This window comes from Stomoxys calcitrans, chromosome 1 (assembly GCF_963082655.1).
Source record: "Stomoxys calcitrans chromosome 1, idStoCalc2.1, whole genome shotgun sequence".
Classification (NCBI taxonomy): domain Eukaryota; kingdom Metazoa; phylum Arthropoda; class Insecta; order Diptera; family Muscidae; genus Stomoxys; species Stomoxys calcitrans.
Window position 1 is genome coordinate 252686293 of NC_081552.1, and position 26307 is coordinate 252712599.

Consider the following 26307-nt stretch of genomic DNA (forward strand, 5'->3'; position numbering starts at 1 on the left):
CGAAGTAAGCTTTTTGAAATGTCCATTTTATTAAAGATTTTTTTTATTGCTTTAAATCTGTAAAGGCACTCGCATACGTCCAAAGAAGAAGGGCCCTCAAGCAGGTCAACAAGGAGAGACTAAATCTGAAGAAGAATTGAAAGCCGAACAAGCTGCAGCCGAAGCAGCCGCCCAAGCGGAAGCTGAAAAGAAAGAAGTCATTAAGGATTCGTGGGATGCAACAGATTCCGAAGAGGAAGCCAATGATGAAGTATCACAGGCCACAACGAATACCAATGATGAAAAGGCCGCAAACGGGAACACCCCAGAAGAGGATGAGTCCGATGATGACGATGACGACGATAATGATGACGATGAGGACTCCGAAGATGATCGCTGTGCAAACTCAGATTCCGACTCTGATTTAGATGATAAGGACGAGGTTATAAATGCCAACGATCCTGAGGAACGCCGCCTGCGAGCTGAACGGCGGATTCTTAAACGCCAAGACGAGGCCGAAAAGAAACGCACAGTTGATAATTTACGTGCTGCGGTGGTGTGTGTTTTGGGGCACGTAGATACAGGCAAAACAAAAATTTTAGACAAGCTACGACGCACTAATGTGCAAGATGGCGAAGCCGGTGGTATTACACAACAAATTGGTGCTACAAACGTTCCCATGGACGCCATTAAGGAGCAATCGAAGGTAGTGCGTAATTCCAGCGAATTTGAATACAAACTTCCCGGCCTGCTGATTATCGATACACCTGGTCACGAATCGTTTAGCAATCTCCGCAATCGTGGCTCATCGCTCTGTGATATAGCCATTCTGGTAGTTGACATAATGCACGGTCTTGAGCCACAAACCATTGAATCCATTAATTTACTCAAGAAGAAGAAATGTCCGTTCATTGTAGCTTTAAATAAAATTGATCGTCTTTATGATTGGAAGCTGATGGCTCGTCGAGATATTCGAGATGTGCTGAAGGAACAGGAGGCGAATACGCAGGTCGAGTTCAATCAGCGCACCAAAGAAGTTATACTTCAATTTGCCGAACAAGGTCTCAATGCGGCGCTCTTCTATGAAAATCCAGATCCGAAAACCTACATTTCCCTTGTGCCCACTAGCGCCATTACCGGCGAGGGCATGGGAAATCTCCTGTTCCTCATTGTGGAGTTCTGTCAAAAAATGCTTGCTAAACGTCTGATGTACTCGGAGGAACTGCAAGCCACTGTCCTAGAAGTTAAGGCCATTCCTGGTCTTGGCACAACAATTGATGCCATTTTGATTAATGGTAAATTGCGTGAGGGTCAAACAATGATATTGGCTGGTACCGATGGTCCCATTGTTACCCAAATTCGTTCGTTGCTAATGCCACAACCAATGAAGGAGTTACGTGTTAAAAATGCATACGTGGAGCACAAAGAAGTGTTAGCCGCTCAAGGTGTCAAAATTGCTGCCAAAGACTTGGAAAAGGCAATAGCTGGCATCAATCTTTTGATAGCTCATAAACCAGATGAAGTGGAGATATGCAAGTAAAGTTTTTTTATTGGCATATTTATTTAATTTTAAATACTTTTTAACTTTTAATTTTTCTTTCTTTCAGGGAGGAGGTAGCTCGCGAACTGAAGAGTGCTTTGAGTCACATTAAATTGGCCTCTACTGGTGTTTATGTACAAGCTTCTACTTTGGGTTCATTAGAAGCCTTATTAGAGTTTTTGCGAACATCCAAAATACCGGTAAGTTAAAGAGCGCCTAAAGATATGCCACATAAATTTGTTTATAAAAAAGGTGGTGTATAACAACACTAAAGTTTATTATGGCAGCAAAAAAATATAGCAAGATGTTATAACTTTGAATAGATAACATCCATACATGTTGGTTAATAGTAACCAATGTGTGCGTGTGTGTCGAACAAGAACCAAATATTTCAGGTTTAAAAAGCATTGTAAATTCCGTTGTTGGATTTTAAATGTTGGGAATGAATGAATTAATGGAGCATGGGTAATAGTTTGGAAAATGCAATAAATGTTAACAGTCGATGAAATGCGATTGTTAAGGTGGGGTGCTTCAGGAATTGATATACTTCAACCGGTTTATGTCAGGCTGTAGGCTTGTTAGACAAATTGCACAGGCGAATACTGCCGTTGTTCTGTTTGAGCTGTCTTAGCAGTGGCGATATTTATGAGCTTCAATATCGTGTATCATGTAAATAGGACACCACTTATCATTGAACTAAAAACATGAGAAAAGTTTGCGCTGGGTTTGGCAACCGACAGTTTTTTAAGATTTTCCGAGAGTAACCCAGTAAGAAGGATAGCCTTAAGTCGCATCCGTGAACCCATGACCAAGCACCACAATTTACCACGGACTAAGTGTTTGATGTTATCTGTCGCGATACGAGTTTAGCATTAACAGTATTAGGATCTCAGTTGGGCTCTAGTAAGTGCAGTTTTACTAGGCAGTTCTTTCCTTTTATCAGCAATGAATGAAGGCCGCTCACCAAGAACTTATTCGGTTGGTATGATAAAGTCAAATTGGTTAGAGAATCATGGTGAACATTCAGCAAACCCTTCTTGTTTGAAAAAGTTGTGAGTGGATTGCGTCTCCAAACATACACAATGTCCTTCCTGACATGTCTCGGAGAGGGTTCCAGCTCGTTGATTTTAAGGATCTTGGTCTCCTTAAACTTTAACGTAACTTTAAGGATCTTGTTATTGTGCAGTGTAGTACACTGAGGCGGCAGCCCTTGCTGATGAAGGACATCATCGGGTCAATACGCTACGAACAGCCGTACCGGATTGAACCGATTGTCCTGCGGCCGGCCCACGTTGAAGCTGCGTAATTTACAACTGGTGGAATAATTTCTTTATAGGTGGTTCACAAGGTTTCTATTCCCAAGGTTGGGCTGACTATGGAAAGGGGGCGCCGAGGTCCATCCTTAGAATTTTCGGATGATTGCAATCGTCTTTCGTTCCGGTAGTGAACAGTGCGGTGGATAATCTCGCAGGAAAGGTTCCAGGTCACGAATCCTGAAAAATTCAAGTTTTGGAGTTATGTATTTATCCGATCATCGATACCTCACAAGGAAAGAACTGTTATCGGGAGGTAGGTGTTAAATAAAAGTTTTCCCCTGTTCCTTAGTGGAATGTTCATGGGCAAAATTTGAAATTTGCAAGATGTTAAATAGGATTAGGAAAGAACGCTCTAGGGGACTTTGAATTTTGTAGTCTCCACACTTGGCTGTCGACTGTTTAAATGGAATCCAAAATCTACCCCTTATTGAAGAGAGTGGGGTGATTCGTCACTATGGTGGTGAGTGCTGTTGATATGCTGTGTATTTTAGGGAATCCGTGTTCATGATCGCCTGGAAGCAGGAACGAACTCATTCTGGGTGAAGCCCCTTATGTGTCTTTGCTATCGGATATAGGAGAGAAGTCCGCCTATGTGTAGCGTATTCCAGACAACAAAGGAGTAGATGGTACATACTCAGTTTGTCCAATGAGGAACTTCTAGATACACTTATTAAGGGTTGCAATGATAGTGCAATCGTCCGCATATAATACGATCTCTATGCCATCTGGAGGGCGTGGAATGGAAGATAGGTAGAGGTGGTGGGGTCCATACAACGAATCCCATCACCCTCGTCTGCGAGTACCACTGCCTGCACCGGTAAATTGGGCCGCACCTGAGGTATTCAACCGTCTGATGCAAAGCGAGCGGCTGCTGCGTTAATGATGTCTCGGAATTTCTTCTCGGCAACTAGCACATCAGTGGGGGTGGCAGTTCACTTAAGCGGCGATTGGTATACTCTCTGAAGCCAGCCCAATCGCCATTCATCTGATTGATAAACGTCCGTCGATGGTGAGAATTATGGGATGTGGTCTTACAGGTGGTGGAGGTGGTGTTACATAGTCCGGCTATGAGGACACAGAAGGTGACGACACTTGTGACCCACTGCTGGCTATGTTCACACAGCATCTTGCAACATATCCCTTATGACTATATTCCCGTAGTGAAGTGAGGTTAGAGCAAGATCGGAAATGTACCCACTCCATGCACCGGTTACACCTCACCGACACCGACCGATGATGATGGCGGTTCTGGCAAACCGAACAGAACCAGGGTCCGGGTTCTTTTCAATACCGGCATGGACCAGAAGCTTGCGGAGAAGGCACTCCCGGATGTGCCTCTCCCATGACGAAAAAAACGAACGAACGTACACTGAGGCGGCAGCCCTAGCCGATGAAGAGTTCAATGGAAATGTTTAGCGAACAGCTGTACCTCCTTTTAATCCTTCAAGCTGGAGAGAATGCCATGAAACGCGATACGCATTAAAGGCTTCTAGAATCAGACGATTGTGGCAAGACAGTAGGCCACTAATGGTGGGACTGTAAGCTTGGCCATCTCCTACAATGATGTACGGGACATGGATCGCACAGACAAGCTGATGCATAAGCCTTATCAGGGTGTCGCCTCCGGTCTTAAATAGTTTACCGGGGAACCCGCCGGCTACTACTGCCTTGTTGTTTTTCAGTCGGTTAACTGCTAATTGCACCTCATTGTTACATTCGGAGGTAAACATTCTATACCATTATAAGGGATTGGTTCTGCGGTATCCCCTTCGCCGCCATTGTCGGACAGAAAAATATTCTTTCCATATCCCAAGCACCACTATCAGGACGATGTGCCAGCACCAAAGCAATCCCATGGCAGTCGGTTGTACGTACCGAATTGACCCGATGGAACCCTTCATCGGCAAGGGTTGCCGCCTTGGTGTACGACACACTGTGACAACAACAACAACCAAAGCCATCGGTTTGATGTTTAATTTTTTGATTAAATTTCCTGAATTTTGACTCGTTCACACTCACGTCTTTCCATTTCCTTTTTCTTTCTGCAGAATAGACTTTTATTCCCTCTCCTTTTCTCCAGATACCTCTCCTTGCGCGTTGCTGCTGATTGCAGAGTTGCTCTGTGTTCCGCATTCTTGGTTTCAGTAGCATTTCGACACTCTTGGTTGTATCATTAGGTTTCTTCCCTGCACGGGATAACTATGAGCACCACACATGCCGGAACATTGAGGTACGATCTGTGTTGTTGTTGTGGAGGTGGCGATCCTCGTCAAGCTCCTGTAGATGAGCAAGCTCTTTCCGACCATTGGTTATTTAAAGGCGCCAACAACTCGCCTTGTCATATCGAGTATCATAGGCACTTAGTATTCGTGCAAGAGCCGGTGCCTCCCTACCTCTCACTGAGACTCTCCGCTCGATACCGCTGATTGTCCGCGACTGCTGTTGCAGCTACTTCCGTATGGAGTATTCCACTATCCGCAAACTCTGGACGCGCCCTGTAGCTCGCAGCTAAGCTTCTCGTGATAGCAATGAACACCACACCAATCGGACCTCAATGTTCCGGCCTGTGTGCTCACAGCCATCCCGTGCCGGGTTTCCGATCTGTGTGCTGTTTATTGGTGTCAGGAGGAGCTTAGCTGCGAGCATACGGAATAGCTGCAACGGCAGTCGCGGACAATCTGCGGTATCAAAAGGAGAGTTCCTGTGAGAGGTCGGGCGGGACCGGCTTTTACACAAATATTGCGTGCCTATCATTGTGCAACTAAAAGGTAGGGTCATTAGCACAACAACAAAAATCTACCCCCAAGGAAACTACCTTGAGTGGCAAATGCCGTAAGTTGAAATGTCAAAGTGGTTTAGAAATAAACTTTGTATTACAACTTATGTTCTTCAAATGTGTTTTATATATGTATTTTCATCATTATAACACTGTTTTGTTGCTTATGTGTTGAATATCGGATCAAATAGAACATTCTGCTAAGATTTCAGGAAAATATCACAGCTGTGATATCAAGCCTATGACTTTTGGATTTACTGCAAAATCAAAACAAAAACTAAAAAATTGTACTCAGCTGTTCGCATGATTGCACCTTTTATTAATTCATCTTGCGTGCCTATAATGCTTGATATGACAAGGCGAGTTATTAGCGCCTTTAAATAACCAATGGCCGCCCTGTTCCCGTGGTGATCGGTTCTTTGGACCGGAACGAGCATGCTTGCTTGAGCAAGAGATTGACGAGGATCGCCAATTCCTCATGAAAATGGGGCTACAACAACATATTGGGTTGCCCAAAAAGTAATTGCGGATTTTTAAAAGAAAGTAAATGCATTTTTAATAAAACTTAGAATGAACTTTAATCAAATATACTTTTTTTACACTTTTTTTCTAAAGCAAGCTAAAAATAACAGCTGATAACTGACAGAAGAAAGAATGCAATTACAGAGTCACAAGCTGTGAAAAAATTTGTCAACGCCGACTATATGAAAAATCCGCAATTACTTTTTGGGCAACCCAATAGTATATAGCTCTTCAAATCTGCTATCACCAATGTTAACTTCTGTAAGGTATTTCTATTAAAATAGATAATCACAGATTACAAACATATATTTTTATTGAATACCTACCTTCTCTAATAACCTTAGTTCATAAAATTATTAATCAAATGATTTAACATTGCCAAAAACAACGCATTGAACAATTTGGCGCCAAATTCGTTCAATGCAGTTGCTGTAATTTGTGTTATATTTGACAGCTAACAGATGTGCGAATATTGAAAGCAAAGCAAAACAATTAGTAGATTATCGGTTATCGATACAATGTAAAACATAAAATCGATTTAAAGTTTTAAAATTTGATTTAAATGCCGTTATAGCATCTAAAAGGGGATTTTACTAAGTTATAACTCATTTTCTTTAGAGAACTCATAGATCTTTGTACATAATTCTCGTCGTCATATGCTGTTATGGATTTTATTTTGTAGCTTGGTGTACATAGTAGAAGTTCAATTTGAATTTAGCTGGCTGTATACGTACCACAAGAAAAAAAAAACATAAAATGTCTGGCTAAATGAATTCCACTCGTTTGTTGATTGAACGCCTTGAACTCTATGATGCCGACGCTTCGATACTGCATCACACCCACAACAATTGAATCACTCCGTGCAAAAACCGTCATCTGTGTTGACTATGACATATGTCACATGTTCGAACAACATCAGTCATAAGAATAATCATCATTTTTTTTTTGTTTGTATTTATTTGCTGTACATCTTTTGTACTGGGTTGTGTTGTTTCTGCAGATAAATGTTGGTCTCTTCACTCGGATTTGTAAGTCTAATCGATCGCTGGGCTAGATCAGTTAGGAAGTCCAACAAACAGATGATGTATAGTGCCCACTTTCTCTGGTCGCCAATGAATAGTGGTAAAGAACCTCCATAAATATGGATGATGTCGTCTGTCCGCACATACATATATGCATATCTATAAATATGTATGTGTGTAGGCATGTACAAAAAAAACATAGGGATGTTGTACCTACATACATACATATCTATCTATCTACTACCTACCTACATACACACATACCTACAACTCTTGATACCATTTTTGTGTGGCAGTCTCATTGGATTATTCAACTTCCGGTTGTATTTCCGTTTGGCATTTGTTGTTTTATTTTATATATATGGCAATAGCAACAGCAAAAGTATTGTGCAAATAAAAAAATTCAATAAAATGGTTTTGCTTGCTAAATGTGTAGAGAACCATGTCCATATACGTAGTCTATACAAATTTATGTAGGGTCTTAATTACATATATGATGCATATCTATGTATGTATGTACCTGCATACCTATAACCATATCAGTTGCCTGCATTGGCGATAACTACTATGTAACCCCTAATGGAAAAAAGAAAACCCAAGTACAATCACGTATTCATATCCCTCGTAGGGTAAAGGTATTGCTATGATTAATTCATTGTAATGAAATCAAAATTTGACAATATTTTCAATAGAAAGCGAGGGCGAGTATCATTTCTCTCATGACTTGTTAATTTCTTTTTCGAAAGGAGTTTAAAGGTCAAAGAGTTCTATTTCAAGAAAAGTGAAAGCCTTATGAGACTGGTTATGATTTTGTTTTTATGGACCAAAAAAAATTTTTTTGACAAAATTTTGATTGTTGATAGCATCTTCTTCTTATATATAACAAGTAAAAAGGCCTTAAGTTCGGCCGGGCCGAACTTTGGATACCCACCACCTCGGGTATATATGTAAACCACCTTTCATCAAAATCCGGTGAAAATTGCATACCTTATGTCCCATAGCAGTTATATCGAAATATGTTCCGATTTGGACCAAATACTTATAAGTACAAGTCATTGTTCAATTGTGTATAGCAAAATATTGGTCTTTTTAGTAGCTATATTTAAAAATAAACCCATCTCAACCATATACGACACGGATGTCGAAATGCCTAATATAAGTCACTGTGTCGAATTTCAGTGAAATCGGGCAATAAATGCGCCTTTTATGGGGCAAAGACTTTAAATCGAGATATTGGTCTATATGGCAGCTATATCCAAATCTGGACCGATTTTTGTCTAGTTGCAGAAAAATGTCGAAGTGCCTAACACAACGCACTGTCTCAAATTTCGGCGAAATCGGTCAATAAATGTTATTTTTATGGGCCCAAAACCTTAAATCGAGAGTTCGGTCTATATGGCAGCTATATTCAAATCTGGACCAATCTGGGCCAAATTGAGGTAGGACGTCGAAGAGCCTAACACAACTCGCTGTCCCAAATTTCAGCGATATCGGACAATAAATGCGCCTTTTATGGCCCCAAAAGCTAAAACCGAGAGATCGGTCTATATGCCAGCTATATCCAAATCTGGACCGATCTGGGCCAAATTGACGAAGGATGTTGAAGGGTCTAACACAACTCACTGTCCCAAATTTCTGCAAAATCGGGTAATAAATGTGGCTTTTATGGGCCTAAAATCTTAAATCGGACGATCGGTCTATATGGCAGCTATATCCAAATCCGAACCGATCTGGGCCAAATTGAAGAAAGACGTCGAAAGGTCTAAGACAACTCACTGTCTCAAATTTCAGCGATATCGGACATTAAATGCGCCTTTTATGGCCCATAAACCTAAAACCGAGGGATCGGTCTATATGCCAGCTATATCCAAATCTGGACCGATCTGGGCCAAATTGACGAAGGATGTTGAAGGGTCTAACACAACTCACTGTCCCAAATTTCTGCAAAATCGGGTAATAAATGTGGCTTTTATGGGCTTAAGACCCTTAATCGGAGGATCGGTCTATATGGCAGCTATATCTAAATCTGGACCGATCTGGACCAAATTGACGAATGATGTCGAAGGGCCTAACACAACTCACTGTCCCAAATTTCAGCAAAATCTGATAATTAAATGTGGTTTTTATGGGCCTAAGACCCTAAATGGGAGGATAGGTAAGTATGGCAGCTATATCCAAGTCTGGACCGATCTGGGCCAAATAGACGAAGGATGTTGAAGGGCCTAACACAACTCACTGTCCCAAATTTCAGCAAAATCGGACAATAAATGCGCCTTTTATGGCTCCAAAACCTAAAACCGAGGGATCGGTCTAAATGGCAGCTATATCCTAATCTGGACCGATCTGGAACAAATTGAAGAAGGATGTCAAAGGGCATAACACAACTCACTGTCCCAAATTTCAGCAAAATCGGATAATAAATGTGGCTTTTATGGGCCTAAGACCCTAAATCGGCGGATCGGTCTATATGGGGGCTATATCAAGATATAGTCCGATATAGCCCATCTTCGAATTTAACCTGCTTATGGACAAAAAAAAATCTGTGCAAAGTTTCAGCTCAATATCTGTATGTTCAAAGACTGTAGCGTGATTTCAACAGACAGAAGGACAGACGGACGGACATGTCTAGATCGTCTTAGATTTTTACGCTGATCAAGAATATATATACTTCTTAGGGTCGGAAATGGATATTTCGATGTTTTGCAACGGAATGACAAAATGAATATACCCCCATCCTTCGGTGGTGGGTATAAAAATCAATTTGTGTTTGTTTGTGTGTTCCTTATAGACTCAGAAACGGCTGAATCGATTTTCTTGAAATTTTCACAGATCGTGCATAATGATCCCGTGGTTAAAAAAAAGGGTACTACATTTTTTTGATATCTGAAACGGGGGCGGACCCTCCCCCTTACCCCAATTTTCAAAAACTCCAGATCTCGGAGATCGGTGGTGCGATTTAAGCGAAATTTCGTGTGCTCTCATAGTACCCTAAATATAAAAATTTGGCATCCAAATTTCGGATGGGGTACCTAGGGGGGCCGCCCCACCCTAAAACCTACCAAACATATATTTAGAGCAATCACGACAATATGGGACTCAAATTAAAGGTATTTAGGATAAAAAAAACGTATCTGATATCCAATTGTCGGACCAAGTGTTAGGGGGACCACCCCAACCTCCAAAAACCCCTAAATCGGACATATTTACCGACCATCGCAATATGGGACTCAAATGAAAGGTATTTGCGAGTAGAATACGAATCTAATATCCAAATGTGGAATCACGTTTCTGGGGGTCCACCCCTTCCCCAATCAGGACTTATTTACTGACCATGGGAATATGAGGCTTAAATAAAGGTATTTGAGTGTAGAATACGAATCTGATATCCAAATAAGGGACCAAGTGTTTGGGGGCCGCCTCTCCCCAAAAACATCCCCCAAAGGGGACAAATTTACTACCATAGCAACATGGGCCTCAAATGAAAGGTCTTTGGGAGCAAAGCACGATATTAGGAAAAAGTGTCTATGGGGCCATCCCAACACCACCCAAATAGGAAGTATTTGCTGACTATTGCAATATGAGGCTCAAATAAGAGCGCTTTTGGATAAGAATACGAATCCGATATATTTTTTCAAGGCCAACTTACTGAAGGATGAGGATGGGCGGTCATCCTCCAAAACACTCCCCAAGCCGGTCATGTTTGCCGACTATGGAAATATGGGGCTCAAATTAAAGGTATTGGGTTGCCCAAAAAGTAATTGCGGATTTTTCATATAGTCGGCGTTGACAAATTTTTTCACAGCTTGTGACTCTGTAATTGCATTCTTTCTTCTGTCAGTTATCAGCTGTTACTTTTAGCTTGCTTTAGAAAAAAAGTATAAAAAAAGTATATTTGATTAAAGTTCATTCTAAGTTTTATTAAAAATGCATTTACTTTCTTTTAAAAAATCCGCAATTACTTTTTGGGCAACCCAATATTTGGGAGTAGACCATGAATCTGACATCAAAATTCGGAATCAACTGTCTAAGGGGCGTCCCACCACCAGAACAACCCCCAAGTAGGACGTATTTGTTCCCTAAGACAATTTGGGTCTTCAAGACATTGGAGCTCGATATTCATAGCTTTTAGGGCCCATACCCCAAACCGGATATATTTGGTGGCTTTTTCAATAAGGGGTTTAAGTGAATGGTATTTAAGATTAGAAAACGAATTTGATATCCAATTTTGAGGCCACTGCCAATATAGGATTCAAATATATGAGAATAGAGCACGTTTCTGATATATTTTTCAGGGCTTAGTGTTTGGGGGACCACGACCATGCCAATATGTGGCTCAAATGAAAGGTATTTGAGATTAGAAAACGAATTTGAAAACCAATCTTGGGGCCATGTGTTTGGGGGACGTCTCATCGTGTAAACTTCCCTTAAACCAATGTCAATATGGGGTTTAAATAATTGGTATTTGAGAGAAGAGCACGATGCTGATATTTTTTCAGGACCAAGTGTCCGGGGAGGAACACCTCACCCCCGAATACACCCCCAAATCAGACATCATGGGAATATCGGGCTGAAATAAAGCATTTTAGGAATGGAGTACACCTGGAGTTCACCAATATCATATGGTATTCAGATAACTGTTGCAAATGCTAATTTTGCCCATGAACATTCCACTAAGGAACAGGGGCAAACTTCTCACATATCAATGAGTGCAGTCCGATTTAAGTTTTTAAGCTCAACTCTTAGTCAAACGATATACTTTGCATGGTATTTCACTTAAAGGTTCTTTAATTGTCGAAAATAAATATTCCAAGGAAAATTTTGTTCCATATAAACTAAAAGAAGGCTCAGCGGAGCGGGCCTTGTCCAGCTAGTTTTCTATAGAAATGGAATTTTTACAAAATATTCGGAGCTTGAAAAAAAGTGAAACAATAATTTCTTTTCTCTATGGACAAAAATTTCTCTAGAAGTAAAATTTTGACAAAAAAAAGTCCATAGAAATAAAATTTCCACATAACGTAGTAGATTCTCCATTCCTTATTTAGCCCATTGTGATGTATCATTTTTGTGAACAAACATTGGTGTTGTCACTTTAAATATTTCTGATTGGCATTCCAATGGCACAATAGCTTTTTCATTAGCTTATTGAAATGTAGTAACAAATTTAATGGAAATTCACTTTGCGGAAGACATCACACAAGAGCCATTTCCTTTCAAAAAAACAACCATGATAAAGCAAAAAAAAAAGTTTCCCTATGCAGACCCACTGTATATACATACAGTCTCTTCATTATAATGGCGATCATGCACAAGACCAGCCAAATCAACTAACTAACCAACCAACCAAGCAAACCGTCCAACATTTGCGCATATTTCTCGAAAAAATGATTGAAAAATGATGATTACATTACTGCCAATGTCGAATCTTTTTGGGTGGGTATGAATGAATGGACGAACGAACGAACGAATGAATGAATGAATGAATGAATGAATCGAGCTGAGTATTTAAGCGAAAAACAAACAAAAATTAAAAACAACAAAAAAACAACAGCAAAAAAATAGACGTTTTTGGCGCACGATCATAATAACGCGTCATTGTTTATTCAGTAGCAAGGCGTACAAATTGTATTTTTATTATTTTACATACATTTGTCTAAACATTCAAGTTTCTATGCCCAGTAGGCCAAGTTTTCACAGGGTAATTAATTGTAAATAAAATTAAATTTGAGTGATACGTAAACAGCTGAGGCGCTTTGTTACACTTAAAATGATTTTTATACCCTCCACCATGGGATGGGGGTATACTAATTTCATCATTCTGTTTGTAACTACTCGAAATATTCGTCTGAGACCCCCATAAAGTATATATATTCTTGATCGTCGTGACATTTTATGTCGATCTAGCCATGACCGTCCGTCCGTCCGTCTGTCTGTCGAAAGCACGCTAACTTTCGAAGGAGTAAAGCTAGCTGCTTGAAATTTTGCACCAATACTTCTTATTAGTGTAGGTCGGTTGGGATTGTAAATGGGCCATATCGGTTCATGTTTTGATATAGCTGCCATATAAACCGATCTTGGGTCTTGACTTCTTGAGCCTCTAGAGGGCGCAATTCATATCCGATTGGAATGAAATTTTGCACGACGTGTTTCGCTGTGACTTCCAACAACTGTACTAAATTAGGTTAAAATCGGTCCATAACCTGATATAGCTGCCATATAAACCGATCTTGGGTCTCGACTTCTTGAGCCTCTAGAGGGCGCAATTCATATCCGATTGGAATGAAATTTTGCACGAAGTATTTTGTTATGATATCCAACAACTGTAACAAGTATGGTTCAAATCGGTCCATAACCTCATAGAGCTGTCATATAAACCGATCTTGGGTCTTGACTTCTTGAGCCTCTAGAGGGCGTAATTCATATTCGATTGGAATGAAATTTTGCACGACGTGTTTCGCTGTGACTTCCAACAACTGTACTGAATAAGGTTAAAATCGGTTCATAACCTGATATAGCTGCCATATAAACCTATCTGGGATCTTGACTTCTTGAGCCTCTAGAGGTCGCAATTATTATCCGATTTGCCTGAAATTTTGTACGACGGACTCCTCATGACCAGTTTTTTTTTAGGCAACAGACTCTTAATACAAAATTTTGAGATTGTACTCCACTCCATGATTCCACTCCCACGCCCCTTTAGTGGAGTGGGCGGTCGGCTTCTAGACACAGTACCAACATTTTTATTACAGAATCGTATCCCACTACCATTGTATCATCATATTACCCCTATCGGTCGAGGGGTGGTTTTTGGCGTGTATTTGATTTCAGATTGCCATTATAACAATTGCAAGCGCCAAAAGTCTTAAAGTTTATTCTAGGCCTACTGGGCATGTTGTATTGAAAATGAGTGCTCAAGTGTGTGCACGTCTATTAAATTCTTTGATAGATTAATTCAATTATTTATAGTCCATCAAACAATTACAAGCACAACGGATGAGATATTTTTAAATATTTTTTTTTAATAATGAGCACTTGCAATGAGGGTGAGAGCAAAGTACCTTGATCTCATGTCTAATGTCTCTCAAAAATGTTGATAAACAATATTTTAGTAAACAAACCCCGCCAAGTTTGGAGCAGTCCGAACCATGGCTGTTCTTTAGCCACATACGGATTAGACATATGTATCTTAAGGCTTAGGATGGGGGTATACTAATTTCTCCATTCTGTGTTGTAACTCCTCGAAATATTCGTCTAAGACACCATAAAGTATATATATTGGGTTGCCCAAAAAGTAATTGCGGATTTTTTTTAAAAGAAAGTAAATGCATTTTTTAATAAAACTTAGAATGAACTTTAATCAAATATGTTTTTTTTACACTTTTTTTCTAAAGCAAGCTAAAAGTCACAGCTGATAACTGACAGAAGAAAGAATGCAATTACAGAGTCACAAGCTGTGAAAAAATTTGTCAACGCTGACTATATGAAAAATCCGTAAATACTTTTTGGGACATGAAATTTTATGTCGATCTAGCCATGTCCGTCCGTCCGTCTGTTTGTTGAAAGCACGCTAACTTTCGAAGGAGTAAAGCTAGCCCCTTGAAATTGGGGTTGTAAATGGTCCATGTTTTGATATAGCTGCCATATTAACCGATCTGGGGTCTTGACTTCTTGAGCCTCTAGAGGACGCAATTTTTATCTGATTTGACTGAAATTTTGAATGGGATGTTTCGGTATGACTTCCAACAACTGTGCTAAGTATGGTGCAAATCGATGCATAACCTGATATAGCTGTCATATAAACCGATCTTGGATCTTAACTTCTTGAGCCTCTAGAGGGCGCAATTCTTATCCGATTTGGCTGAAATTTGGCATGATATGTTTCGGTATGACTTCCAACAACTTTGCGAAGTATGGCTCAAATCGGCTAATTACCTGATTCAGCTCCCATATAAACCGATCTCTCTATTTTACTTTTTGAGCCTCTAGAGGGCGCAATTTCTATCCGATTTGGCTGAAATTTGGCATGACGTGTTTCGTTACTTTGTCGATAGTATCGGTAGTATCGTTGAAGGCCACCGTAGCGCAGAGGTTAGCATGCCCGCCTATGACACTGAGCGCCTGGGTTCGCATCCTTGCGAGACCATCCCCTCCTAATGCTGTCAACATTTGTGAGGTACTATGCCATGTAAAACTTCTCTCCAAAGAGGTGTCGCACAGCGGCACGCCGTTCGGACTCGGCTATAAAAAAGGAGGCCCCTTATCATTGAGTTTAAAAACTTAAATCGGATTGCACTCATTAATATGTGAGATGTTTATCCCTGTTCCTTAGTGGAATGTTCATGGGCAAAATTTGCTAATTTGCAATTAACTTTTTCTATGGCATTCAAATGTGCCAAGCATGATCTGAATCTAAAACCTTATATAGCTCCCATATAAACCGATTTCCGGTTTTTACTTCTTGAAGCTCTAGAGGCCGTAATGTTTATTCTATTTGGCTAAAATTTTGCACAGTGACTTTTTCTATGACCTCTAATATACGCGCTAAGTATGGTTCGCTTTGGTCCCAAACCTTATATAGCCCCCATATAATCCGATCTCTCGATTATACTTCTTGATCCTCAAGAGAGCGTAATTTTTATCCGATTTGGGTGAAAATTGGCATAATGGATTTTTCTATGGCATTTAACAGATGTGCCAAGTATGGTCTAAATTTTATATACCTCCCATATAAACCGAATCCCGGATTTTATGTTTTGAACCTATAGAGGGCGTAATTCTTATTCGATTTGGCTGAAATTTTCAACAGTGATTTCTTGTATGACCTCTAATATACGCGCTAAGTATGGTCCGCATCGGTCCAATACCTTATATAGCCCCCATATAATCCGATCTGCCGATTATATTTCTTAAGCCTTTAGAGAGCGTAATTCTTATCCGCTTTGAAATTTGGCACTGTTACTTTTTCTATAGCATTCAACAGATGTGCCAAGTATAATCTGAATCGGCCCCATATAATCCGATCTACCGATTATACTTCTTGATCCTCTAGAGAGCGTAATTCTTATCCGATTTGGCTGAAAATTGGCACAATGGCTTTTTCTATGGCATTCAACAGATGTGCCAAGTAGGGACTGAATCGGTCGAAAATCTTATATACCTCCCATATAAACCGATTCGCGGATTTTATTTTTTGAACCTATAGAGGGCGTAATTCTTATTCGATTTGGCTGAAATTTTGCACACTGACTTTTTCTATGACCCCTAATATACGCGCTAAGTATGGTGCGCATCGGCCCAAAACCCTTATATAGCCTCCATATAATCCGATCTCCCGATTATACTTCTTGAGCCTCTGGAGAGCGTAATTCTTATCTGATATGGCTGAAATTTGGCACTGTGACTTTTTCTATAGCATTCAACAGAAGTGCCAAGTATGATCTGAATCGGTCTAAATCCAGATATAGCTCCCAAATAACCCGATATCCGGATTTTATTTTTTTCAGCCTCTAGAGGGCGTAATTGTTATCCAATTTGGCTGAAATTTTGCACAGTCACTTTTTGTATGACCTCTTACGTACGTGTCAACGTATGGTCTAAATCGGTCCATTACCTGTTAGAGCTCTTATATAATCCGATCTCTTGATTTTACTTCTTGAGCCTCTAGAGGTCGCTATTCTTATCCGATTTGGCCGAAATTTGGCACATTGACTTTTTCTGTAGCATTCAACAGATGTGCCAAGTATATTCTGAATCGGTCTAAAACCTTATATAGCTTCCATATAAACCGATCTCCGGATTTAATTTTTTTAACCTATAGAGGGCGCAATTCTTATTCGATATGGCTGAAATTTTGCACAGTGACTTTTTGTACGACTTCTTACGTTCGAGTCAACTATGGTCTGCATCGGTCCATTACCTGTTATAGCTCCCATATAATCAGATCTCTTGATTTTATTTCTTGAGTGCCTATAGGGCGCAAGGCTTACCCGATTTAGGTTTACGGTTTACAACATTCAAGCCAAGTATGGCCCGAATCGGTTCATAACCTGGTATAGCTCCTATAGCATGGCATTATTGTTCATTATCCTTTGTTTGCTTATGAAGAGATACCGGGCAAAGAACTTGACAATTGCCATCTATGGTGGAGGGAATATAAGATTCGGCCCGGCCGAACTTAGCACGCTTTTACTTGTCCATTCTACTGTCTTGCACCACACCTTGCAGGAACTCTATATGTACTCTGCTACAGCGAACACAAAAGTTCAAGGTATCCGAGCGAAACGACTACCACGTTCCCCTCAACCTAAGCTCTATTTGAAACATTTAAGACTTGTGATGCCACTGTGGCGCAGTAGTAACTATTTTCGTTTATTTAGCAGATCGTCTGGGTTCGAATCCTGGCGAAAACGTCAGAAAAATGTTCAGCGGTGGTATCCTTCTAAGGCTGCTGACGTATCTGAGGTATTATACCATATAAATGGCATGACAAATTCAAATTTGCCCATTAAGGAACGGGGGAAAAAAATTTCCACCCAATAGTGGTGTCACCCAGCGGTATAAAAGAAGGTCCTTCATCATTTAGCTTATGTGAGAAGTTTGCCCTCTGTTCCTTAATGGAATGTTCGTGGGTAAATTTGTATTTGCAAGGATAGTGAATATATCTGCTTAGGAAACTTTCAATAACTGCTAAGGCTTATTATTGAACAATAATTTCGTCACATATGTCAAATTAGCATTGACACATGTGGCGGCCGATGACCATGCGGGTGTTTTTACACACACACACACACACACGCACATCGTCGCAATCAAGTCAATGTTAGGTTAGGTTGTTATATGCCAAAGAACGTCGCCGTTGTAGTATAGCCAAGAGTACCCAGCAGTAGCTAGCAGTCAGCAGCTTGCTGGGAGACTTGCTTGCTAGACTGTGGTCTATGTAGTCAGTCTACGATTGTCGCATGGCAGCACGTACTATATACACTCTACGTACGAACGTAGCGCATTTTGTTTTGCGAAATGCGGTCGACAGCCAAAATTAAAATTATATTTTCGTTGTTGGTTTTGAACGAAAACGATATCTAATGAAGTCAATTATTAGTCATTTCCGTTGGTTTTCAAAATACTACACAAAAAAAAAAAAAAAATGGAAGGAAAAAAAATGAATTTTGTATATGGGCACAGAAAGCAAACCCAAAGTACCCGAATACCAGCGGTGATAATAATTGAACGCAAAATACCATAAACGAGGCTTCCATTCGGATTAGGATTAGCATTTTTTTGTTTTTTGGTAGGGAGGGTTTTTGTAGAAATTTCCATATAGCCCACCCCACCTTGCACTTTTTATTGATTTCTAACATATCGATTAGCCTCGACAGAATGAATGAATGAATGGCTGAGCATTTGGCCTCATAAAAACTCTGCATGGCATTTGAAGGTATTTTAGGGAACGATTCAAAATGTGTGGATGGGGTTTGGCATATGAGACCATTTAAAAAAATTAATGGGTTTCAGCAGTTTTTTTGTTTCATTTTTTTTTTTTTTATTTTTGATTCACACCACCCAAGCAATTCTTATCGAAAATCTTACAACGCAATGGCCTCCAATTAAGTGGAGGGGGGATACAAATGTGTGAACTAAAAAACCACGGCTGTTAAAATTTGAATGTTTCAAAATATCGCATGTGGTATCATCATAATTGCTGATTGCACTACTCTGGACGGGCCACAAATAGATGAAAGAAAAAAAAAACCACATATGTTACTAATTCGTCTATGTAAACCAAAGTTTACAATCTTTCCCAGAACACCTACACCTACCTGCCTTAGCGACATAAAACGAAATCAAAGTGAACACCTACTGCTGTTGCTGCTGCTGAGAGGCCCGGATGGCCCAACTAACTTGTTTGCTATCGCAGCAGTTTTACCATGCCAGTCGGACAGACAGACAAATATGGTCGCTGGGCCAATGTAAATATTGGAGCAGATTGCAAATGCCTTAGATATGCATTTTTTTACCTTTGACAAACTAATGTGTGGTCGATTGCTTAGTTAGTAGCTTGGCTTAGTTAGTGGGGGTTTGAATGATGTCTTCTATTTCCCAAAATTGTGTCTACATCCAAAAATGGTCGTCGTTTCCATTACCGCCTTTCATGCGTACCCATGATGGTGGGTGATAATTGAGGCCTCGTTAAAAAAAAAAGGAAAAAATGTGTGTGTGTGTGTGCGTGTGTGTACCACATATTCCCTCTAACTAATCCAACCTCCGCTATATTTCAAACTTATTGCCCATTTCCGGGTTTCCATATGTGAGTGAAATGCTAACCAGCAGTAGGCACATAGTTTTGGTTGTTTTTACCCCTCTCTCTCTCTCTCTCTCTCTCTCCATCTCTGTCCTTCCTTTTTCTACGAAAAATTTCATTCCAGTTAAAATATGAATTTAAATTTGAAATGTGAGTTAACATGATCAGCACGATATATTGGCGAGTGCGCCTGTCAGCGACAGTGTGGGCATGTTTGGCTTGACTTGGCTGGCTGGCAGAAATTGCATAAAAATGTGTTGGCATTTTTGTCGTTTAAATCAGCATGATAAAGCACCTGTGTGGTAATTCTGTAACTCAAAAGCGACACTTTTATCGATGAAAACTTTTGTAAAAGCAAACAAAAAACACCGATTTTTAGCGTAGGTGTCAAAAATATCGTTTCCGTGCAACATACTCTATTGGTTAATTTCTGTTGAAATGTTTTAAATGGTTTCAATTAGAAATATTGGGTTGCCCAAAAAGTAATTGCGGATTTTTCATATAGTCGGCATTGACAAATTTTTTCACAGCTTGTGACTCTGTTATTGCATTCTTTCTTCGGTCAGTTATCAGCTGTTACTTTTAGCTTGCTTTAGAAAAAAAAGTGTAAAAAAAGTTTAATTAAAAATGCATTTACTTTCTTTTAAAAATCCGCAATTACTTTTTGGGCAACCCAATAAAATAGAAAATTCTTCGTTTGTGTCTCTTTCGAGACGAGCTTAATGATCAAAGATTTTTCTTGCAATGGAAATGGAAGGCCAGAGATCACAACACACCAACCTCTGGGTTAGGGGACTTTTCTACCACATTAGGGGTGGTGGCTTCAAGGGCCATACATTGATAGTTCGTACTCATATTGAATATACTGATAAAACATGTTTAGGACACTGGCATTCGTTAGCTATCAGTTCGCTTATCCTTGAGTCCAGCTTAGAAAACATTTCCATATGCCCCTCTATCTTCTTCTATTCTTCAATTTCTCACCCCAAGTTTTGGGATGTTAGATTAGGTTGAAGAACATGCGTTCAGCAAACTCGACTACAAGGCGCTTCACGTGTAGATCTTAGGTCAATTTATTTAGCCCTACAAGATAAGAAAGTATCAATTCCGTATTATGTAGCTGTCATTTCTGGTTTAACAGATATACCAGATAATCCTTGGTAACACTTTGTGTCAGCTACTTTGCAAATTGTAAACTGCAACGTTGTGTTATATGTACCTCGATTTGAGTACCATGGTCGGTAAATGTGTACTCTTTTGGGGGTGTTTTGGGGAGGAGGCGGTGCATGGTCCCACATTTGAATATCAGATTCGTATTCTACTCCCAAACACCTTTATCTGCGCCCCATATTGCGATGGTCAGTAAATAATTGCTGTTTGTGGGTGTTTTGGGAAAGGGGTAAACCCGCAGAAAATTGGTCCCGAAAGTGGGTATTAACTTCGTGCTCTTCTCCCCAATACCTTTCATTTGAGTCCCACATTGACATAGTCGGTAAATATGTCGCGATTTAGGGAGCGAGGTGGTCCCCCAAACACTTAAATCAGCATCGTGCTCTACTTTCAAATGTCATTTATTTGAACCCCATATTGCCATTGGCCTCAAAATTGGATATCAAATTCGTTTTATAATCTCAAACACCTTTCATTTAAACCCTTTATTGTAAAAGTCAGCAAATATGTCCTGTTTGGGGTATGGGCCCTAAAAACTATCAATATCAAGCTCCACTCTCTTTAAGATCCAAATTGCCATGGAGAGCAAATGCTTCCCATTTGGGGGTTGTTATGGGGGTGGGACGTCCCTTAGACAGTTGGTCCCGAATGTTGAAATCACATTCATGGCCTACTCCCAAATTTTCTTTTCATTTGAGCCCCATATTTCCATAGTCGACAAACATGTCCGGTTTGGAGGGTGTTTTGGGAAATAGGACGGTCATTTATTGTCTTGGCCCTGATCAGATTCAGATTCGTGTTATACTATAAAATAACTCTTATTTGAGCCCCATATTGTAATGGTCAGCAAATATGTCCTATTTGGGTAGTATTATGGGGGTGGGGTGGCCCCAAAGACACTTTTCCCGAATATTTATATCAGATTCGTGCTTTACTCCCAATGACCTTTCATTTGAGACCCATATTGTTATGGTCGTAAATTTGTCCTCTTGGGGGTGTTTTTGAGGAAGGGGCGGCCCCACAAACACTTGGTCCCACATTTGATATCAGATTTGTATTCTTCTCTCAAGTAGCTTTTATTTGAGCCCCATATTGCGAGGGTCAGTAAATAAGTCCTATTTCAGGGGTGTTTTGGACAAGGGATGGACCCCCGGAAACTTGGTCCCACATTTGGATATCAAAATCGTATTCTACTCGAAAATATCTTTCTTTTGAGTCCCATGTCATGCCATGGTGGGTAAATATTGGGTTGCTCAAAAAGTAATTGCGGATTTTTCATATAGTCGGCGTTGACAAATTTTTTCACAGCCTGTGACTCTGTAATTGCATTCTTTCTTCTGTTAGTTATCAGCTGTTACTTTTAGTTTGCTGTAGAAAAAAAGTGTAAAAAAGTATATTTGATTAAAGTTCATTCTAAGTTTTATTAAAAATGCATTTACTTTCTTTTAAAAAAAATCCGCAATTACTTTTTGGGCAACCCAATATGTCCGATTTAGGGGTATTTTTGGGGTTAGGATGGTCCCCCAAACACTTGGTCCGACAATTGGATATCAGATACGTTTTCTTATCCTAAATACCTTTCATTTGAGTCCCATATTGCCGTGATTGGTCTGAATATATATTTGGTAGGTTTTGGGGGCGGGGCGGCCCCCTAGGTACCCCATTCGAAATTTGGATAACACAATTTTATTTTTAGGTAACTATAAGAGAGCACACAAAATTTAAATCGCACCACCATCACCTAGAATTGGTATTTCTGAAAATTAGGGTAAGGGGGAGGGTCCGCCCGAGAGTCTAGCTTTTGGTGAATAGTTATGTATGTTTGGGTTCTCAGTCTCCCAAAAGAGCGCCAGTTTCAACCTGTCCGGGATGGGTCGCCTAAAAACCCAGGCATCCTTCTTCTAGTGAAAAGTTTCAGTTCAGAGTTTCTAGGATTTGTCTCACGCCGTTCCTCGTCTTTGTCCATCTGGACAGCTTCATCCATGCAGCCCGATCAAGATCTACTAGAGGGAAAACGGCCACCAACCACAACATCAATATCATTCGAGTACGAAACAACCTTCACCCTCGCATCCTCCATGGAATTTGGTGTCTTTATTGAAGAATAGTCGAAAACATTTGACCATAAGACTATGGTGAATTTGATTGAATTTGGTTTTTGATTTGTTGTTGTTTGTTTGTAACTTCTCTTATTTAAATTTCATTTCCGTTCCAAGAGTCAATAAATTTGCAGAAATATTCTTGTTTATCTGCAAAAATCCCACTATACTTTGCTATCTCTGTAAGCTTCGAGATCTTTCAAAAAGTCTTTAGACTATTTGATACATTCTTTCTGTTTTTTTTTGGTCTTTTTTTGTGTTTATTGAGCATATTCTAAAGTGTTTACAAAAAAAAATGTACATTAGTGTTAGTAAATGCCGGTAAGTCGACCCTCAGTTCTTCGTCTGCTTCACTCACTCCAGCTTTGGCAATTTATAGTCAATGGGTGAGGAATAAGAAGAAGCAATTCTGAATGAATTCATTCAAGTTTTGCGTAGTATTCATGCACGAGGGCATTTCCCCGCATTCATAGCTAACTTGAATAAATACTTACTTAAATATTTGCAACCTTCCTAGGTAGCCAGCCAACCAGCCATGTGCTTGAGAGTGTCAACATTCAGTTGGGGCATTACGCATTGGACAGAAATTTCCAAAAAATCCAAAATGATATGAATAAATGTTGAAGCGAAGTCGAGTGTATACGGCCCTTTTTTTTCTTTAAAACGGGTCCATATGTATTCGAAAAAGGGTTCAATAATCGTCTTGGTAAAGGCCTAATAGTCGTACTCGGTTTTCAAATGTGATCTGCCGCTACAAAAAAATCTCAGGCCCTGTTATAAATTTATACTGTAAAGTGCAAATTATGTGTTATCGGCTGTTATCGGCTGTTATCGTCCGATCTATCTATTTATTTATGTTTTATCAAGTGAAATAAGACGTTTTGGATAGATTCTAATCCAAAACGTCTTATTTCACTTGATAAAACATAAATAAAACATGGTCCTATTACCCTCTTCATACCCTATACACATCAAAATATTGGTCTGAGACCCAACAAAGTGTATATATTATTGATCTTCTTGACATTTTAACTCGATTTAGTAATAGCCGTCCCTCTGTTAAAAGCACGTCAGCTTTGGAAGGAGTAAAGCTAGGCGTTAGAAATTTTGTACAAATATGTCCTTTAAGTGTAGATCAGTTGGAATTGTAAATTGGACCTATCGCTATATCTTTTGATATATATATGCCATATAAACCGATCTCGGATCTTGACTTAGAGCTGGCAAAATATCGATATTTTATTTTTTGTCTGAACATCTATAGATATTGGCAAGTAAATTTTTTTTGCAAAATTGAACAAAAAGATGCGATCCAACACTGAATGTATCCTACAAGTTACATTCCGCCTATAGAGGGCGCAATTTTAATCCGATTGGGCCAAACTTTTTTTATGGAAGGAGTAAAGCTAGGCGTTTGAAATTTTCTACAAATATGTTCTTTAAGTGTAGATCAGTTGGAATTGTAAATTGGCTCTATCGTTCCATCGTTTTATATATATATATGTCATATAAACCGATCTCGGATCTTGACTTAGAGCTGGCAAAATATCGAAATTTTATTTTTTGTCTGAATATCGATTGATATTTTTCCTATCGACACTAGCGGCAAGTAAAATTTTTTGAGAAATTGAACAAAAAAAAGCAATCCGACACTGAATGTGTCGAGTTACATTGCGCCTATAGAGGGCGCAATTTTCATCCGATTGGGCCAAAATTTTGTAAAATTTTTTTTGGAAGGAGTAAAGGTAGGCGTTTGAAATTTTGTGCAAATATATCCTTTGAGTGTAGATCAGTTGGAATTGTAAATTGGTTCTATCGTTCCATCTTTTGATATATATATGACATATAAACCGATCTCGAATCTTGACTTAGAGCTGGCCAAATATCAAAATTTTATTTTTTGTCTGAATATCGATTGATATTTTTCCAATCAACACTAGCGGCAAGTAAAATTTTTTGCGAAATTGAACAAAAAGAAGCAATCCGACACTGAATATATCCTTCAAGTTGAATTGCGCCTATAGAGGGCGCGATTTTCATCCGATTGTGCCAAAATTTTGTACAATGATTTCTCTCATTACTTCTAACTGACAATTGCTGTGTTTTACTATATAGTGCAAATGACGATTAATCGTTTTTTATTATCTGTTATTGCATGTTATCGATAATTCACCAGTTCAACTTTGCACTGATATTTTATTCTGTGGATACTGGATAGGACTATTTATTAAATATGTTTTTGCATTTATTAAATATGTTTTTTTTCTGTCTGTGCATTGACATCGCTTTTAGATAAATATTCGCTCGAAAGATAAGTTATGGGAAATTAACGATAGCATCGCTACTGTTGTCGAAAATATCGAAAGTTGCGATTATCGATAGTTTGCCAGCTATATCTTTATTGTTAGAATTGTCGGAAATATCGAATGTTGTGATTATTGATAGTTTGCCAGTTCTATCTTGACTTTGTTAGCCTCTAGAGGGCGCAATACGATTTGGCGCTATACGATTTGAGGTGTGTTGTTTTGACTTTCAACAACTATGGAAAGTATGGTATAAATCGGTTCATAATAATGATATAGCTCCCATATAAATCAATCTCTCGATTACACTTCTTGAAACTCTAATGGGCGCAATTATTATCCGATCAGCTGAAATTTATTACAACGACTTCTGCTCCTACCTTCAACATAGGTGCCAAATATGATCTGAATTGGTCCATAACCTGATATAGCTTCTTGAAAACCTATAGGGCGTAATTATTTTCCGATTTGGCTGAAATTTTGTTTTTCTACATCTCCAACAATCAAACCAAGTATGGTTCGAATCGGCCAATAAACTGATATAGCTCCAATAGCAAAAAAATTCTTATTTTGTTATCGGCACTCTTAGCTGATATCACAAATATTTTTGATAAACTTTTTTTCTATTATTTTTGCTCTTTCCAGTGCAATTCAGTTGTTGTCGATCTAGGATAGTTCTCGATATCAAGCGAACAAGTTATTTGCACTGTATAATACTCAAATACAACACTGCGATTGTTTTAACAAATAGTTATCGTTGAGTAGGGGGAGAAGTTTGCCCCTGTTCCTTAGTGGAATGTTCATGGGCAAAATTTGCAATTTGCAATTTGTATAAGTGCTTAGGCAAATAATATCGATAGTTCCTTCTCAATTATAAAGTTACAATTACTTATTGATTCTCAACGATAAATTCGTTCTTTTTGAGAGTAAAGCACGAATTTGGTATCCACATAAGAGCTGGCAAAATATAGATGGCACTATTGATACTATCGATATTTTAGTTTTTGTCTGGGCATCGATTGATATTTTCCCTATCAGAAATTTCGGCAAAGTTGATCTTTTTTGCTAAATTTAACAAAAATGAGCGATTCGACTCTGAATGTTTCCTACAAGACACATTGCCCCTAAAGAGGGCGCCATTTTCATTCAATTGTACTACTATTTTGTACAATAATTTCCTTCTGACTTTCATTCAGAGCTGGTAAACTATTGATATTCGCAACATTCGATATTTTCGATACTTTTAGTAATAAATATCGATAGTATCGATATTATCGCTAATTTT

General features: G+C 39.2%; 1 protein-coding gene across 1 annotated transcript in view; it reads left to right on the forward strand.

Moving 5' to 3' along the window:
• The window catches only part of LOC106089354 (eukaryotic translation initiation factor 5B), a 94903-nt gene that overhangs the window by 1937 nt on the left and 66659 nt on the right, over nucleotides 1-26307 (forward strand). The window contains exons 3-4 of the mRNA XM_059371063.1: nucleotides 66-1515; nucleotides 1587-1719. Coding sequence (XP_059227046.1) covers nucleotides 66-1515; nucleotides 1587-1719 — 1583 coding nt within the window. The remainder of the gene's footprint in view (nucleotides 1-65; nucleotides 1516-1586; nucleotides 1720-26307) is intronic.